The 19490-nt window shown below is 37.4% G+C and overlaps 1 protein-coding gene and 1 long non-coding RNA gene across 3 annotated transcripts; both read left to right on the top strand.

Moving 5' to 3' along the window:
* The first annotated feature begins 654 nt into the window (after positions 1 to 654).
* LOC149819822 (protein FLX-like 1) lies at positions 655 to 4458 on the top strand. 2 transcript variants are annotated; one of them, XM_089983151.1, is made up of 5 exons: positions 655 to 783; positions 2759 to 3388; positions 3584 to 3756; positions 3879 to 3961; positions 4098 to 4458. In XM_089983151.1, the coding sequence occupies exons 2-5, from the start codon at positions 2793 to 2795 to the stop codon at positions 4188 to 4190; spliced, it is 945 nt and encodes a 314-aa protein (XP_089839277.1). In that variant the 5' UTR covers positions 655 to 783; positions 2759 to 2792; the 3' UTR covers positions 4191 to 4458. The 2 variants fall into 2 exon arrangements, with proteins under 2 accessions (XP_089839277.1, XP_089839276.1); XM_089983150.1 differs by lacking the exon at positions 655 to 783 and having other exon boundaries at positions 798 to 3388.
* A 9656-nt stretch (positions 4459 to 14114) lies between these two features.
* LOC149819821 (uncharacterized) lies at positions 14115 to 17691 on the top strand. The gene is made up of 2 exons (XR_016426639.1): positions 14115 to 16114; positions 16911 to 17691. It is a non-coding gene; the product is annotated as an uncharacterized LOC149819821 (long non-coding RNA).
* The last annotated feature ends 1799 nt before the right edge of the window (positions 17692 to 19490 follow it).

Raw genomic sequence — 19490 nt, 5'->3', positions numbered from 1 at the left:
AGTAAAATAATATATATATATTTTTTTATCATTTTTACATTGAAATTTGTGGGTCTTACCTCAGGTCTGTCTGGTATAAAATCTCACAAATTATACCCGACTCCATGTATTAATTGACCCGTGACCCGGGATTTAATCAGGTCTTCTTATTTATCATCATACCCGTACCCGTACCCATACCCAGACCCTACCCAGCCCTATAGAGTTTGGCACAGATCGAATCTGGCTAAACTCTTGACACCCTACACCCAATGTTGTAAGAATCTCTCGGACCGAATCGATTCTCACATCGATAAAGGGAATTGGGCAATTCCAATTGGGTGGGGTGGGGTGGGGTGGGGAATCGAACCTAGTCGGCTAATTTTTATTTTTAACACAAAAAAGACACATGTCACAAAAATATTAAAATAGTATAAAAACTATTTTGACCATTTTTTATTTATTTAAAATAAGCCACTTCAGGTCGGTTTCGTATCGATTTTTTGTCGATACGAAAACGAATCGTCCAATTCGCAATGATACGAGACAACATTGTTGGAATGGCACCTACCAAAGCATGAGCGGAGCCTTCGTGGCCGGGCAAGGGCATTTTCGTAAATGAGTTTCGCCTTTCTTATTCTTTACCGGCTATAGCCGGTCACCGGAACCAGTTCCCCGCGCTAAAACCATTAGGGCAAAGTTAGGGTTTTCTCCGATTCGGAGGCCTCCTTCTCTACTTCTCTTCTCTCCCTCCCCAGACCAAACAAAAGAGGTGGTTAGGGTTTCGCCTCCACGTTTCTTCGGGTACAATCTTTTTTTTTTTTGAAAAAAATTTCCTCATTTATCCGATTGCTTTGTTTGCCTTCTTCCTTTTCGTCTGTATCGATCAGTAAGAGAGGAATCACAGGATTTTCATTCAGGATTTTTTTGTATTTTTTTTGCTTGTTTAGAATCGCGTTTGGACGTGTTTCGGATTTCTCAACGCCTGAGGTTTTTGGTTTTCTTCATCGTTTTTCTTTTTCCCCTTTCTTTTTTGAACCCTAACAATCGGTTTTGTGTGTTGAAACGGGAGCTTTCGGAAGAGAAGTTAGGGTTCTTGCGTTATTCGTAAAGAAGTTTTTTTGGGTGTTAGGTATAAGGTTTTTATGTAAAATTTACCTTCGAATCGAACGTGGCGAATCGTGTATGGAGAAGAAGTTGGTTGGAAACGAGCCTTCATCTGTGAAGATCTATGCTTATCTGTTTAGTTTTGCAATTTGTTTTTCTTCTTGCTTTCTCTTTTTGAGAATTTCTTTGCTCGTCCTTTTTTTCTTTTTCCTTCTAGTCTTTTAGAAATTGACAACAGCAAAGGTTTTGGAAAAAAGGGGAAGAACTTGGGCGGAATAGACTTAATACGTGGGTTCATTTTGGGGGTGCGACTAAGTCGTGGAGCTGTCTGTGAATCTTTACTCGATATGTTTGAAGAAACTTGTCTCACTTCGTTTAGTTTTGCTTATTAAGAGCATTTTTTCCTGGGCCCAAAATGAGAATCGTTCTCTCACAATCGTGAGGGAACGATTCTCATTTGTCCCATTTCTCATGTGCATGAAAACATGAGAAAACGGGGCAGGGGGGGTATGAGAAATCACACTGGGTCCCGTTTTACTCCTCATGTTATTTGTAATAACATTGTCCATCATGTGATTTAGGATCCCATGAGTTTGAAACTCGTGTGATTTCGAATCGCATAGGATGCAAGCAAACATCCATAAGGGTGATCCATTGGCAATCATTTATGCTTTTGACTATCTGATGCATTTCAAATGTATGTTCCTATCCATGTCACATGGACACAAACACATACATAGATTTGACAAGGGTACGATACACAACACCATTTTTTTGAGAACCAGGACACGAGCACAATTTTTTTTTGTTATTGAAATATTTATGTAGAAACTATTACAAAATTTATAAAATAATGTTTGAACATGTCATTAGCGTGTCATGTTGTGTCCCACAGAGATAGGCCTGATATAATGCACTGCTGTAACATAGATTCCTATGCGAAAGGTTGAGGTTGAAAGAAAAAGCGCTATAAGTCCTATGGTTTAGATGAAGTTTTTAGAATGCTTCAATTATTCTGTTGTTTGAGAAAATATGAGTCTTTTGGCTTTTAAAAACCTCACGGTTTGTTCTTGGTGATACTATATTCATAAGCACTGCTAGATTAATGATTTTACCTGTTATCATTTGTTGTTTTTTATTATTTGTATGGTATGGTACACTGAGCCTGAAGGCTGGGCTGCTGAGTCAAGTCAGATGAGTCAAACTTCATTTGATTTCCTACAGTGAGGGATATGAAAGCAAGCTGATTCTGTGAAACAGTTTTTTTGGACAAAAGAAAACAAACTGCTGCATGGATTCTTGGTGCAGTGGAACACTCTTTGGCATTTTGCTGCAGGAGATTATATGCATCAGTTGAAAAAACAGAACTAATAGAGCAGTGTTTTCTTGGTCTCCTTCGTGAAACTTATGCTCCAACATGGCATAATAACAATTTTCTAACTTTCTATGGATTTGCTTTTTTTTTCACCATTTTCTCTTTTTTTGGTTGTAGATTTTCTTGATCATGATTGTGTTTTTCCCCCCACCAAAAAGTGTTCAATGCTCGGATAGAGAAGTATTCTCTGGGGGGGAAAGACATAGCATCATTTGTGGCAATCATGATTTTTGTGTTTTTTTTTACCAAAGTCGATCTTTTGTTGTTGATATCTGTATATGTGAATATGCTCTGCAGTTTCTCAGGTTTAGCTGCCAGCATAAGTATCAACATGTCAGGAAGAAATCGTGTGCAACCCCATTCTAACAAAGCTGCTCCACGTGGATTGCCACCACTTCATGATTTACCATATGGCCGAGGCCCTGGTCCAATGCCTCATCCGATGCTTCTTGAAGACATTAGGGACGTTCCATTCGGACGGGGCCCTGCACCACTGCTCCCTCATCCAGTTCTGATAGAAGAGAGGCTTGCAGCCCAACACCAAGAAATTCAAGGTCTCCTTGTGGACAATCAGAGGTTAGCTGCAACTCATGTAGCCTTGAAGCAGGAATTAGCTGCTGCCCAACAAGAGCTGCACCATATGTCTCATGCAGCTGGTAGATTGCAGGCTGAGAAGGATCTTCAACTGAGAGAAGCATATGAAAAGTCAATGAAATTGGAAGCAGATTTGCATGCAACAGAGCCTATGAGGGCTGAGCTTATGCAAGTCCATGCTGATATTCAGAAGCTGATTGCTGCCAGGAAAGAGCTAACTGGCCAGATCCAAGCACTTACTCAAGATCTGGCTCGTGCATCTTCTGATCTGCAACAGGCCCCTGCATTAAAATCTGAAATTGAAACCATGAAGCAGGAATTGCAGCGGGCAAGGTAACATGGCTCCCTTGAGCACAATGATGCATGCACATGCATGAATTCAAAGATATGTATAAAAGTAAACACATCTGTGTGCATGTGTATTTCTTGTGTGTTTTATCTATCATTTATGCACTACATGAGTTATCATTATTTTGCTGACTTTTGTATCCTATGTGTTTTTTTGGATATCTTGTGGTGGAATGATAGGGCTGCCATCGAGTATGAGAAAAAGAACAATGCTGAATGTCATGAACAGGGTCAGGCAATGGAAAAGAATTTGATCTCAATGGCTCGTGAAGTGGAGAAATTACGTGCTGAGGTTGTTAATGCAGAGAAAAGAGTTCATGCTTCTGCTGCTGCTACTACTGGTGGAAATCCAGGTATATTGAAGTTATTGTATACCTGGCCATGTGGATCTTATAGTCTTGGGCAGTAAAGTCACTAATTGTTGTTATTAATATTATGACTTTTAATTGTCTTCTTGTTATTTGGTTATGTGTAGGTAGCGGTTATGGTGGAAGCTATGGGAACCCTGAAATTGGTTACGGAGGGAACTCCTATCCTGCTGGTTATGGAATGAATCCTGTATGCTATTTCTTAAACATTTAATCTTCTTAACTCAATGTTTTTCTCATTTTTTTGGTTTGATTGTGAAAATGTGTTGTTCTCCCTATTAAGCTGTGCCATGTAGTGAAAATCTGTTTCCCATGCTTCATTTCAGGTTCAGGGTGGTCAAGAAAGTGGTCCCCAGTATGGATCTGGCCCTGGTTCATGGGGTGCATATGACGTGCAACGTGCTTATACTCGTCGATAAATGTGCGATGGAATGTTTCTTTTGCAGTTTCTGGTGTTGCTTATCTGCAATGGTATTTAAGGCTGCAATTTACAATTTACATCAGTCAGGGTTTGAAGTTGCTTGTCATGAACACCATCTTGGAGAAGAAATGCTTATTGCAGCTACTTTCGGCATTTTGAATGATGTTACTTGCACATATTAGTATTTTAATGATTACTGACATGTATGAGAGAAAATCTGGCATCACTATCTGAAGAATTTACTTCAATCCTCATTATGTTCATGGTCTATTTTCCTGGATTCTATCGTTTTCTTTTTATGATGCTTGCTTTTACAGTTTTAAGCCTCCCAGAAGCTGAAGATATAAAAATTGGGTTCTGTAGTTTTTAGGTTTTCTTGGGTTGTCGCCTCACCATGTTTTGTTGCTTAAGAATTCCAAGTAAAGAATAGTAAGCTTGCTGCCGTATTTGTCAATATATTTTTGAAATGGAAAACCAAATACTTCCAGTGAAGAACTGAGTCTCCAGATTCTGGAATACATGCATTGGTCCCTTTTCTATGTGGATGTATGAATGTGGCTGTTCTTGGATACTTCTGTTTTTATAAGTTTGTTGTAATCTCCACTTCACTGGGGCTATGGTGTATCATTCTTGAAGGATTTCTTGACGAGCTATTGTGTGCACCTGGCAAATTGCAGTCTACTTGTCTCCATCAGTCTCAATGGAAACACAAACATGTTTTTTCCACTTCCCTGGGCCTATGGTGTATCATTCTTGAAGGATTTCTTGACGAGCTATTGTGTGCACCTGGCAAATTGCAGTCTACTTGTCTCCATCAGTCTCAATGGAAACACAAACATGTTTTTTCCTTTGGTGCTTGCTTCTGAGCTTCTCAGCAGCTGAACAATACAACCTATTTTGCTTTTTTTAGGATAGTTCTCCTTGTATTGTCATGGATTACTTGGGGGTGTCTTTTTGGTTGTCAATGTGATCGTCAATGTATTTTTAAAGAGAAAAAGCCAAACACTTCCATTGGAAAAATAAGTGTCCGGTTTCATCTGAAATGCACACTTAGGAGTCTTTCCTACACATGCATGAAGGGATGACTTGTAATTGAATATAACTTCTGTTGCTGAAGTCTTGGAGGTTTGCTATGATCTCCATTTCCACAGGGATATGGTACCATTTTGAATGCCTTTCCTGATGGGCTAGTTATATTGCTTGTGGTGCACACTTGGCAAATTTAATCTATTATCTGTCTCTTTCCATCAGTCTACACCCAATCTCCACTAGGAATGCTCTTTGAATATTGGTAATAACTGAATGTGATAGCAGCTCCATATGCATAAAAACTCGGGAAATGTGTAGGTATCCAGTATCCACCTCCTAAATAACTCATAGAGGTCACTGAACCAACAGCAATCGACAAATAGGGGGTCACATATATGCTGGGTATGTAGACTGTGTAGTGTGGATTATTGATGTCATGTATGAAACCATTCTTGTTATGGAAGGAAGGTTGAAGTGAGCTGAAAGAGTGTAGCATGATCATGTTCCTAGCACAGACCAATTTAAAGTAACTGGAAGTTACTGATCTATTTTTTATTATCAGGATGAGATTAATTCCACCCTCTGCCTCATTTTTTCTGGTAATTGTTGGGGTTAAATTAAGATTTGTTTCCGTCATTTCTACCATTACTTTTAGATGTATTTCACCTGCACAGTTTCACTGACAAGATGGGGAACTTCTTCTGGCACTCTTTTGGCTTGTTATACTCAGCAGGGGAGGTTGATTAAATCATTTTTGCCTCATTTCACAGAAGCAGAGCTTGCACATTGTTGTCAATGTTAGATATCACCATACACTAGAATATTGGTGGGAGGTAGTATGCAACATGTATGAAAAACCCTTAGGCTTAGATGAATTGGATTGATTTTAGCATCTGCAGCAAGTTCTCTGATGCAACTTGTCTATTTGTTTACCGAATCTTGATATTAGTTGTTTGTTGGCTCATGCCATATTCACTTTTTGCTGTACTAGAGTCAATGGTTTGTGTAGGTAATGTTCATCCTGTTGGCTGAATGTGTAAGGCAAAGTGTTTTTATTTTATCTAGGACATACTGAGTGCGTTTTTCTTTAGAATATGGTTCTTTCTGGTAGAGTTTCTAGCTTCTTGTGGTGCCTACAGGCCCAAGTTTGTTTCTTTTTGGATTCGGAGCCAAATGTGCTTCCCAATGTGTCCTGTTTGGTTACAAAGGCATTTGGTTTTGGTTTCAGCCCTAGTACATGGTTTGGTTGGTTGGTTGGTTACTCATACTAGAGCTTAATGGAATCAGCCATGCTGGTGGCTGAAGAACATGTTAGCTTGGTCTTGCTGTTCCTCAGCAGGTTTGCTGTTGGTAGCAAATAGGTTGGTTAATAGCTGACTCCTTGCATGCGAGGAAGGTCATATGTCAAACTCATAGATACCAACATATAGAAACTTATGGGATGGGATTATGGGTATGAGAATGCAGTGGAGATCTCATCCCATAGACCAGCAAGTGATGGGAACATCTTGTCCACAGAAATGTAAAGGGAAAATTGGTCTTTGATGAAGCATGAGCGCTGCTGCAGCCAACTGGATGAGTTAAGTGGTCAAGTAAGTGCTGTTACTTTTCTGAATCTGTTGTATGTTCTACTTTAGTTAAACCATTGAGTTATTGTACTTGAGAGTCCATGTAATGTCTTCATGCCATTTTTTCAACCTGGTAGCAGTAGTTGTTGGACTTCTTTTTTGTAGTAGTCTACTGGTGCTGTAACCAGCTGGTCAATAATGGTTTTAAGAAAGAAATCTCTTATTTGAAAGTTTTGTTCCATGTTATACTATGTCTTGCTAGTTGTTATATTAGCCCATTATCTAGGTTAAATATTGCTGGCTATTTGGCCATTCTAAGTTTTGTAGTGTTTCACATTTTCATGTGTCAGTCAAGTTGAGCTCTCATTATAGCCATATAACAGTATCACCTGTATATAAGGAAAAAATGATATATAGCAATAAAATTTAAAACATATCTGATACAAATTATATAGGTAAAAAAATTATCACGATGCATAAAGTATGACTTCCAGTCTTCCACATATTTTTGCTGTTATTTTACCTATTTCAAAATTCTATTGATATTTCATAAAATTGAGCCATCAAACTCAATTAGTTTCTAAGGATTTTAATTGATAATTAATTTATTTAGCTTTAGATATATGATTTGACTATTATAACTTAAGGGGCCTTTTCTAGGTTTTGGTTCTGATCCAAATAGGTATAGGCGTAAATCTTAGTACAGAACCATGCTTTATTTTATTTGTAATATTAAAAGTTGGTAATATTAATCACATAATATTGTTGTTCTTGTTTGGAACAAGTACTAAATATATTTTTGTTCTCTACCTATAAATTATTAATAACTGTTAAGTTACTGATAATTTAGCATGATAATACATAGGTGATACCAATATTGATAGCGAATGATATGTTGCCTATATATTGGCTTGTGGCCAGGATTATAATACATGCTGATTGTAATTGGTACAAGACTTTCATGTTGTTAACCTGGAGTGCCTTGATTAAACCTCATGTTTTCTGTATTTTTAAGTCCTTTATGATGTGCTTAATTTTATTCTCTTGCCTTATTCCTTATGAAAGAATAAGTGCTTATTGACGGTCAAGCTCTGATGGGATTTCATCATCAGTTCTCAACTTTTTCATAAGCTAAAATGATTTGGGTCTGCTTATCTCTATTTTGCTTGTCGTTCTTCTCCTGTCCAGCGAGTGCATGGCAGCCCAACATTGCATGTCTTAGTTTTTCTCTTGCTTTCTAGGGGTATTCCTTTTTATCTCTATTTAGTTTTCCTCTTGCTTTCTAGGGGTATTCCTTTTTATCTCTATTTCCTTTTGTTTTATATCAGGTTGGTCTGGGAAAAATTATATCACCCTAATTGAGTTTTTGGCGGGCTAAGTCAAGAACTGCTTTAAGAAGTAAATCTCTTATTTGAAAGTTTTGTTCCATGTCTTACTATGTCTTGGTAGTTGTTTTATTACTAGCCCACTATCTAGGTTGAAGATGACTGGTTATTTGGTCGTTCTAAGTTTTCTGTGTTTCACATTTTCATGCTTTAAAATCTCATTATAACACATGCTGATTGAAATTGTTAGAGGATCCTTCATCGTGTTGACCTGGAATGCCTTGATTAAGCCTTTTTTTTCATATCTCTATGCCCTATATCATGTGTTTAATGTAGTTCCCTTCTTACCTTTACTTATTCCTTATGCAAGAATAAGTGCATATTGACAGTCGAGCTCTGATGGGATTTCATCATTAGTCCTCAACTTTATAATAAGCTAAACTGATTTGGGTTTGCCTTGTTTCTGTTTTGCTTTTGGTTCTTTTCCTATGTAGCTAGTGCATGGCAGTCCAACCTTGAATGTCTTAGTCTTTCTTTTGCTTTTTAAGGGTGTTCTTTTTTATTTTTTGTTTGATACTCTGAATTCTGAATAAAATTTTATAACCTGACAGATCAGCTTGGTTTGGCCATGAATCAGATTGATCTTGGAAAGAACAAGGTCACCCTAGTTGAGTTTTTTGACCAGCTATTCAAGAATGGATTTATGAAGGAAATCTCTTATTTGAAAGTTCTGTTCCATGTCTTACTATGTCTTGGTAGTTGTTTTATTATTAGCCCACTATTTAGGTTGAAGATCACTGGCTATTTGGTCGTTCTAAGCTTTCTGTGTTTCTCATGCGTTTGTCAAGTTGAAATCTCTTTATAACACATGCTGATTGAAATTGGTAGAGGATCCTTCATGGGGTCGACCTGGAATGCCTTGATTAAGCCTTATTTTTTTGTATTTCTAAGCAATGTTGGTATTGGCCCTGAATCGTTTGGCTCACGATTCAGGTGAATCGGCCGATACTGATTCTCAAGTGAATCGTTCTGAATAAAAATAATAGAAAAGGTATTTCGTGTCAATCAAAACATGAAACATGTTAAAACCATTAAAATAATATTAGAATAATATTAAAAAAATTAATTTTAAGCATTTTTTTACATTTATTAAAAAATAGCGGATTCAGGTTAGTATCATATCGATTTTCTGCCGATACAATATGTATCAGCCGATACAGGCCGATACTGACAACATTGTTTCTAAGTCCTATATGTTGTGCTTAATTTTATTCTCTTTTTACCTTTACTTATTAAAGAATAAGTGCTTATTGACGGTCGAGATCTGATGGGATTTCGTCATCAGTTCTCAACTTTATCATAGGCTAAAATGATTTGTGTCTGCTTGTCTCTATTTTGCTTGTCATTCTTCTCCTCATCCAGCGAGTGCATGGCAGCCCAACATTGCGTATCTTAGTTTTTCTTTTGCTTTCTAGGGTTTTTCCTTCTTATCTGTATTTCCTTTTGTTTTATACTCTGAGTTCTGAATAAAATTTTACAACCTGATAGACCAGCTTGGTTTGGCCATGAATCAGGTTGGTCTGGGAAAAAATTAGGTCACCCTAATTGAGTTTTTGATCAGCCAAGTCAAGAACGACTCTAAGAATGAAATCTCTTATTTGAAAGTTTTGTTCCATGTCTTACTATGTCTTGGTAGTTGTTTTATCAGCCCACTATCTAGGTTGAAGATGACTGGTTATTTGGTCGTTCTAAGTTTTCTGTGTTTCACATTTTCATGCTTTAAAATCTCATTATAACACATGCCGATTGAAATTAGTAGACGTTCCTTCATGGTGTTGACCTGGAATGCCTTGATTAAGCCTAATTTTTTCCACATCTCTATGCCCTATATCATGTGTTTAATTTATTTCTCTTTTTACCTTAACTTATTCCGTATGGAAGAATAAGTACAGAATAAGTGCTTATTGACGGTCGAGCTCTGATGGGATTTCATCATCAGTCCTCAACTTTATCATAAGCTAAAATGATTTAGGTTTGCCTTGTCTCTCTTTTGCTTTGGTTCTTTTCCTGATCTAGCAAGTACATGGCAGCCTGACATTGCATGTCTTAGTTTTTCTTATGCTTTGACCTCTATTTCCTTTTGTTTGATACTCTGAATTCTGAGTGAAGTTTTATAACCTGACAGATCAGCTTGGTTTGGCCATGAATCAGGTTGGTCTGGGGATGACTTTAAGAATGAAATCTCTTATTTGAAAGTTTTGTTCCATGTCTTGGTAGTTGTTTTATCAGTCCACTATCTAGGTTGAAGATGACTGGTTATTTGGTCGTTCTAAGTTTTCTGTGTTTCACATTTTCATGCTTTAAAATCTCATTATAACACATGCTGATTGAAATTGGTAGACGTTCCTTCATGGTGTTGACCTGGAATGCCTTGATTAAGCCTAATTTTTTCCATATCTCTATGCCCTATACCATGTGTTTAATTTAATTCTCTTTTTACCTTGACTTATTCCGTATGGAAGAATAAGTGCTTATTGACGGTCGAACTCTGATGGGATTTCATCATCAGTCCTCAACTTTATCATAAGCTAAAATGATTTAGGTTTGCCTTGTCTCTCTTTTGCTTTGGTTCTTTTCCTGATCTAGCGAGTACATGGCAGCCTGACATTGCATGTCTTAGATTTTCTTATGCTTTGACCTCTATTTCCTTTTGTTTGATACTCTGAATTCTGAGTGAAGTTTCATAACCTGACAGATCAGGCTTGGTTTGGCCATGAATCAGGTTTGTCTGGGAACTACTTTAAGAATGAAATCTCTTATTTGAAAGTTTTGTCCCATGTCTTACTATGTCTTGGTAGTTGTTTTATTAGCCCACTATCTAGGTTGAAGATGACTGGTTATTTGGTCGTTCTAAGTTTTCTGTGTTTCACATTTTCATGCTTTAAAATCTCATTATAACACATGCCGATTGAAATTAGTAGACGTTCCTTCATGGTGTTGACCGGGAATGCCTTGATTAAGCCTAATTTTTTCCACATCTCTATGCCCTATATCATGTGTTTAATTTATTTCTCTTTTTACCTTAACTTATTCCGTATGGAAGAATAAGTACAGAATAAGTGCTTATTGACGGTCGAGCTCTGATGGGATTTCATCATCAGTCCTCAACTTTATCATAAGCTAAAATGATTTAGGTTTGCCTTGTCTCTCTTTTGCTTTGGTTCTTTTCCTGATCTAGCGAGTACATGGCAGCCTGACATTGCATGTCTTAGATTTTCTTATGCTTTGACCTCTATTTCCTTTTGTTTGATACTCTGAATTCTGTGTGAAGTTTTATATCCTGACAGATCAGCTTGGTTTGGCCATGAATCAGGTTGGTCTGGGGATGACTTTAAGAATGAAATATCTTATTTGAAAGTTTTGTTCCATGTCTTGGTAGTTGTTTTATCAGCCCACTATCTAGGTTGAAGATGACTGGTTATTTGGTCGTTCTAAGTTTTCTGTGTTTCACATTCATGCTTTGAAATCTCATTATAATACATGCCGATTGAAATTGGTAGACGGTGCTTCATGGTGTTGACCTGGAATGCCTTGATTAAGCCTAATTTTTTCCACATCTCTATGCCCTATATCATGTGTTTAATTTATTTCTCTTTTTACCTTAACTTATTCCGTATGGAAGAATAAGTGCAGAATAAGTGCTTATTGACGGTCGAGCTCTGATGGGATTTCATCATCAGTCCTCAACTTTATCATAAGCTAAAATGATTTAGGTTTGCCTTGTCTCTCTTTTGCTCTGGTTCTTTTCCTGATCTAGCGAGTACATGGCAGCCTGACATTGCATGTCTTAGATTTTCTTATGCTTTGACCTCTATTTCCTTTTGTTTGATACTCTGAATTCTGAGTGAAGTTTTATATCCTGACAGATCAGCTTGGTTTGGCCATGAATCAGGTTGGTCTGGGGATGACTTTAAGAATGAAATATCTTATTTGAAAGTTTTGTTCCATGTCTTGGTAGTTGTTTTATCAGCCCACTATCTAGGTTGAAGATGACTGGTTATTTGGTCGTTCTAAGTTTTCTGTGTTTCACATTCATGCTTTGAAATCTCATTATAATACATGCCGATTGAAGTTGGTAGACGGTGCTTCATGGTGTTGACCTGGAATGCCTTGATTAAGCCTACTTTTTTCCATATCTCTATGCCCTATATCATGTATTTAATTTAATTCTCTTTTTACGTTAACTTATTCCTTATGGAAGAATAAGTGCTTATTGACGGTGGAACTCTGATGGGATTTCATCATCAGTCCTCAACTTTATCATAAACTAAAATGATTTAGGTTTGTCTTGTCTCTCTTTTGCTTTGGTTCTTTTCGTGATCTAGTGAGTACATGGCAGCTTGACATTGCATGTCTTAGATTTTCTTATGCTTTTACCTCTGTCTCCTTTTGTTTGATACTCTGAATTCTGAGTGAAGTTTTATAACCTGACAGATCAGCTTGGTTTGGCCATGAATCAGGTAGTTCTGGGAAAGAATTAGGTCACCCTGATTGAGTTTTTTTGACCCTTCAAATCTGTATGCATATACTGTTCTCTCTCCCCCCCCCCCCCCCCCCCCAAACCAACCAGCGAGAGACACATAGTGGCTGCCCCTATTAAAAAAGGCAAAAAATGTATACATAATCATACATGTATGTATGTACCATCATTCACTGTATATCATCCCAGTCCATTTTGTCTCCTTTCTGTAACAGGTTTTGCTCTCTTAATCCTGTTTTTCCTTTTTATGTTTCTGTTAAAAGTTTGTTACTGATGTCTTTATTTTTAAATGGTCTTGTCTTTGTCCATATTCAACTCAGCGTGGTCATTTGGTTTATCTTCAACTTTCTGCAGGCTTTCTCTTCTTCAAGGAAGTCTATTTTATTGGTTCGGCTTTTTAAATCATATTATTTTGTTATTTTTGAATGTTTGTATTTTTGCTGATCTGAAAGTTGGTCATTTGTGTTCTTGTGGAAACCAAATCGAAAACTATGTCACATGGGTGGGGGGTGCGGCAAAAATAAATTTTTTATATATATAAAATTTGTGCACGGGAGGGGCCGAGCCCCCTCCCTGTCCTCCCTCTTTGTGCAGGGGAGGGGCAGAGCCCCCTGTTAAGATATGTAAGATATGCATATACATGTGTATGTATATGTATGTTAAGACACAGAATTACATATACATATACATATATGTATATTTAAAGTGTTGTAAACCGAAATATCCATCAAGGGTATTTCGGTACTTTCACTGTAATAGGCATCAGCCCAATAGGGGCTGACAGTCCTTATTTCTTTTTTCTGTTTATTTCTTTTTATTTTCAGCTTTTGCAGCTTTTTCAATTTCTGTAACATTGGGAGCAACTCCAAGTGACTGTTGGAGCTGCTCCCAACGGTCATAATTCTGACCGTTGGGAGCAGCCCAACAGTCACCTTGGACTGCCCCCAATGGTGCCTTGCTCTATAAATTGGCCTAAAAGGCCTTGTAATCTCTAACACTCTTATGAGTGAATTTATACAATATCAATTATTGTAGGACCCTTGTGTGGGTATTTCGGTGATTCAATCAAGCATTCAACTTGATTGAAAGTTTGTTATTACATGTTCTTGCATGTGTATCGGATTCCATCCATTTCATTACACCCCCTCCCTGCACCCTCTTTGTGTTGGGGATGGGTCGAGCCCCCTCCCTGCGCTCCCTGTTGGCAGGGGAGGGGTCGAAGAGGAGAGGAGAGTAGAGAGAGTCGAAGAGGAGAGGAGGAGAGTAGAGAGAGTCGAAGAGGAGAGGAGGAGAGCAGAGGGAGTCGGAGAGGAGAGAGCGTACTTGAGGAGGAGTGCATAGGTAGAGCGGTTAGCGGCGTCGCCGGGGTCCGGTGGAGGCTTCAGGAGGAGAGGTCGGGAGGATTAGGGCAAAAAAATTTTTGCCCTAATCCTCCCTCAGAAGCAAAGTTCATCGGGCATAAATTTTTTTTAAGTCTAAAAATTAGACACAAATGACCCTGGGTGCGTTGACCGCACCAGGTGCATTGACCGCATCACGTTGTGTCGACACGGGTGCGTTGATGTGGTTTGCCGAGTCCCTGTGACATAGATCGAAAACATAAACTTTTGTTTCAGGACTTCTTTCTACTTGTAGTTGCTTAATTCTTGTGTTCTAGTTATTAAAGAACAGCTTCTAAAATCTAGATCCATGCAGATGAAAAGATCTGAAACTTTGAACATGCAACATGAGAACCTGGTCATATTCAGATTAGTTTCAGTTTAGAGTTAAACTTATTCAATTTTTCCATATCACTGTGTGATCTGGTAGGATAGGCCCAATTTGGGTGATGTTATTCAATTTAATAGGGTTTAGTTTTGTGTTGACAATGCCTTGACTGAGTAGGTCATGGGGAAAGGGCATCTTGTTTATTGTTGTCTGTTGCCGTCTGGTTCGTGTGCTATCCTTTGGGTCATTTATATTTATTTTATTAATTTGTGGTGATCAAATGTGATTATAAGACCACACAATATTTTTTGCGCAAAAATGTATATTTAGAATGACAGTTATATATCATATTGATATTGTTATCAAGCCATGTTGTAGCTATGTGGGTCAGCCCACAATCTGTTGTTCCTCCTCACAGCCTCCCTTGAGTCTTTGATGGTACCTTTTATAATTTTAGTCCTAATTCTTTTTAACTTCTTGTCAACCTTTCTCACTAGTGTTGTGATAGGTCTCTAAGGGATATGTCCAAACCCTCTTAGATGACATTCATTATTATTAGTATATTTTTTTTGACACGACTGCTAATCATTTTCCAGCATATTCATTTGTGCCCTCTCTTTTTGTCACATGTTAACTGCCCAACACTCAACACCATATAATGGTATTAGCTTATTATGTAACATTCTAATTGGCTCACCTCTACTTCATCTAATTAACACAAATCTCATCCATCATATCTTTATCAAAACCGCCATCTTGCTGTATAGTAGAGTTATTTATCAATATTTTTGCATTGTTGTATTGCAAGGTTTTCTATCTTTAATATAGCATCTACTTCTCTATATTTTGAGTTAAAGTTTATTCTACTAACTCTTAAACCATTTTTTGGTATTTTATTAAAGTGTTAGTTTTTTGTAAATATCTTATCTCGTCTGATCGACAATTGACACTAATTTGGAAACAAGCATCATTGAGCCTCATCTTGAATAGAGGATGTTACTTCATATATGATTAATGCAAATAAGCATGAGCTTGAAGCTGATCCTTGATGTAGTCCAATCAGATCATACTTATCCCTCCACATATAGCAATTATATCTGCAATAGATGTGTACTGAATAATTTTTGCATATTTCAAGTTGCATAATTCCATGTTAGTTCTCTCTTTACAGTAGATGCTCTGTCCAGGTTTCAAGTATCTTTAATGCATATGGGTATGAAGAAAGTCTCAGCAGCTATGCTGGAACTATGTTTAGATGCTGTATAATGTTTTGAGATAAATGTACTTTGGTATGTGATTGTCTACGTACTATACACTTTTTTTCCTGTGATGATTCTTTCAGAATGATTACTTATCTACTGCTAGTAAATAGGTATCTGTTGTTTATATGGCATTTCGGTGGATGGCGTGCATGTTTATATGCTTTCTATTTGTTTTAAAATGAAAGATTTTGTCTCTCCTGGTTTCCTTTTCTGCATTTGTGATTGCTAGGTTATGTCAAAATTTTAACTTATTTATCGGTGGTTAGATGCTGAATTTTGTTTAGTTTCTAGAGTGTTGGTATTGCTTCATCCAAACATGAAGATTAACTTTTCATGATGATCCAGTCTTTTTCATTGCAAGCAAGTCTTTCTTTACTACTTTTCACTGTAAATTGATCACTGATTATTGTTTAACTGTCAGGATATTGGTGCTAGATGTATGGAAAAGTGAGGCTCATTTATTTCTTCATGACATTGCGACCAATTATTTGGTATGCTTGTTCAAGTATTCTGATTTCTTCTGTGGAATTTTTGTTACTTCTGCATATGGGTTATGTGATGTGTAATGGGAAGCAGCCTATAGTCGCATGGTATATGGTCCATGGGTCAGTTTGAATCGAAGGGCCCATCTGAAAGATACATCCATTACTAGGAGCCTACTTTGGGTGGCTTTTCTAGTTAGCGGTTTGGACCTCTGTGTGTGTGTGTGTGTGTGTGTGTGTGTGTGTGTGATGCACAATGTACACATATGCTGATATGCAGGCATTGTATTGTCATGTCATCGCCATCTTTTTTGCATCATCATCAGTCTTGCCATAATCCTATTCATCATCATCGTGATCATCACCATCAGCATGATCATTAATTTCTTCCTGTCATCATCATCACCATCTTCATCATTCTATCTTTTTATTTTCATCATCATCATTTTGCCACAATTGCCACCTATAACATCATTATCTCATAATCATTGTGATCATTATCATCTTCTGACCCACCATGTCCCACATATTTGGAAATAATTTGGCAATTCTAAAATGAATTTTCCACAATGTCTTAAAATATGGCAAGATTGTTCCTTGCTATGAAAATCCGGAAACCAAGACTTACAACTATGATTTGATTCTGACTGGATTTGTATAAATGCAACTTTGAATGGTTCCATTCATGACATGCCTGAGAAAAAAACTGGGGGCATTGTGTGGGAATGTGTGCTCACACACTTTCTCACGATTATATGCATCTGGTTGTCTTTGGCTGACATTCTTCCACTTTCTGGTTCTGTAGGTCTGTTAAGTTCGTGTTGATCCTGGCATCGTCATCTCGACAAGCAGTGTGATTATATGGCATTGAAATTCGTTGTGTTCACGGTGTGTGATCAACCAAGATGTGCCAGACTGCGTATTCACCCACGTTTTCATGGTGCAAGAGATCGAATTATCATAAAATTTATTTATGGGATGTCAAAACCAACCCCGAAAGTGTGGTGCTTGTAATGCGGAATCTCTGATGTGTTCAGTTCACTGAATCACATGCCACTTGGAATGCGGAATCTCTGATGTTTCCAATTTGTTGAGTTCCAAGAGTGATCTAGATGGGTGATATATACCAACAGTCAGAAGCTGAAAGCTGTGAAGTCATCTGCATATGAAGATGCCATTGGTCTGTTTTTGATGGAACATCAAAATATCATCAAAACGTCCGCTTATACGACTGCTTTGTCTATGCTGAAAAAAGAAAAAGCATTGCAAAAGAGTTATATGTAATGGTCCACAGGATTGTGGGAGCAGCGCACTGTTGCGGTGCTCTGGTTTTTTCTCTGGGAGTTTAAGTCTGAGTTAACTTCCTTTATCTGCCCCAAGTATAATTAAGTCTTTGCCATGATAATGCTTAGGATCATTCCTACTTGTAATTGTTTGTGTCCGAGATGCTGCTGTATCTGTTCCTCTGCGGTAAGATTGTTCTCAAATGTTCTTTCAGTACTGTGCGTATCTATGGACTAGTTTGCAAGCTGCTAACTTGGTACTTTACATGGAAGTGGTGTAATGAAGATTTGTTATGGATGTAATGTCTCTGATTGAGAAGCTTAAAGCTAGAGTCATGTGCATGATACGGAGGAATTTGGCTGGCCTTGAATGGTTCGTGTTTATATATGATTTGCACTGGGGATAAGCTCGGAGTATTCAAAACATTTATAAGCTTAATAAGATGTGCAAATTCGTCGATACAGTATAATTAGTTGTACACAAATGATGTTGGTATCGATGCCAATCGGCCAATTCATATCGTATTGGCAGAAAATATATACGGGACCGACTTGATTTGCCTTTTTTCAAATGAATCTTAAAAATGGTCACAAAAAGTTATTAATATTTTAATGCATGTGTCATTTTGTTGATAAAAGTTGGCCAGATCAGTTGGCTTCAGCCCCAAATCGGTCCCTCGTTCGATTCAGGGCCCAAGAGATTCTTACAACATTGCTCTCAAAAACCTTGGTGCTTTTTGAGATCAGGACCGGGAATAAAGCCAGTATTTAAAACATTTTAAAGATGTGCAATTTTATTTTATCTTATTTTAGTTTTATAATAAGCAAGCCTTGCCTGGAAGCAGGTCACTTAATGGGCCCGCCCTCCCTACAAGGTAAATCCCAGTGTGGTTATGACACCCAAGCCCTTACAGAGCTCACCAGTTAAAAGCACTTGCATTATGGGGTGGAGTCATTATTCTAAACTAGGGTGGTCCCAATTGCATGGTTAAAAAATTTTTAAACCCTAAATTCTAACATGATTCTTATATATGTTAATTGAAAAAAAATATATATAAAACCTCTAAAATTCTAACCAAAATGAAACATGAATTCATGAAATCATGTTTAATGTTGATAAAATAAAAGACAGGTGCCTAATTAGATATTCAATGGCATTTAAAAACCAAATAAAAAACTTAAATTCTAACAAAAATCAAAGATTTGGAGGCTTGATAAGTAATCCTCAAAATTAAGCATTCATTAATGGAATCTTGCTTAATGATATATAAAAAGAAAAAATAACAAAAAAAATCCAAAAATTATAATCATTTGGTAAAATGCAAACCAATACCCTAATCTCTAAAAAATCATAGAATTACCTTCATGCTTATTGCTAATTAAAAAACAAACAAAAAACCTTAGAACTCTAATTAAACATTTATGCTATTTAAAAATAAAAACCTTATCATACATTATGCTAAAAAAACAAATAAAGCCCCTAAAATCCAAACATCCATGCTATTATCAGATAAATCATAAAAAAAAACACAAAAAAAAATTAAACCCTGAATTAAACATTTATATCATTTGAAAAAGTCCAAATCAATACCTTAATTTTTAAAAGAATCATAAATTATGCTAACTGAAAAAAAACTTGTCTAACAAAAATTAAAGGAATTATATATATATATATATATATATATATATATATATATAGAGAGAGAGAGAGAGAGAGAGAGAGAGAGAGAGAGAGAGAGGTGGGTATGTACTCGCCACTTGGCTCGGGGGTTGGGCATGAGTGGTGCCCACCCTGACCCGGGGCACTGCCCACCTGCAGTCTGGGTCAGGGTGGGCACTCCCCATTACCCCTTGGAGGTTTTTTCTGGATCATTGTAGGCACGTGCCCACCCTACCCAGAACGTGGCTTTGCCCCTGCTTGCACGCCCGGTGGGAGTCGAACATGAGATGAAGGGGCCTGCACCTTCAGTGATTTTTTTTTGTTTGAAAGGCAAGTGGGGTTATCCAGACCCCCACCAGTTATTATTCAATCGTACCACTGCGGTTTTGAACCTTCAACGTCCCACCACAGGGAGACGTGCACTGACAGCTCCTATTAGGCT

Source organism: Nuphar pumila, chromosome 12, assembly GCF_984573655.1.
Source record: "Nuphar pumila chromosome 12, dmNupPumi1.hap1.1, whole genome shotgun sequence".
Lineage (NCBI taxonomy): Eukaryota > Viridiplantae > Streptophyta > Magnoliopsida > Nymphaeales > Nymphaeaceae > Nuphar > Nuphar pumila.
Note: the sequence above shows the minus strand (reverse complement) of the source record. Positions and strands in the feature narration are given on the sequence as shown.

Coding starts and splice junctions, on each gene's coding strand:
- LOC149819822 (XM_089983150.1), top strand. CDS start 2,685: ATGATTTTTGTGTTTTTTTTTACCAAAGTCGATCTTTTGTTGTTGATA. Junction 3,757..3,878: donor TACTACTGGTGGAAATCCAG/GTATATTGAAGT, acceptor GGTTATGTGTAG/GTAGCGGTTATGGTGGAAGC. Junction 3,962..4,097: donor CTGGTTATGGAATGAATCCT/GTATGCTATTTC, acceptor GCTTCATTTCAG/GTTCAGGGTGGTCAAGAAAG.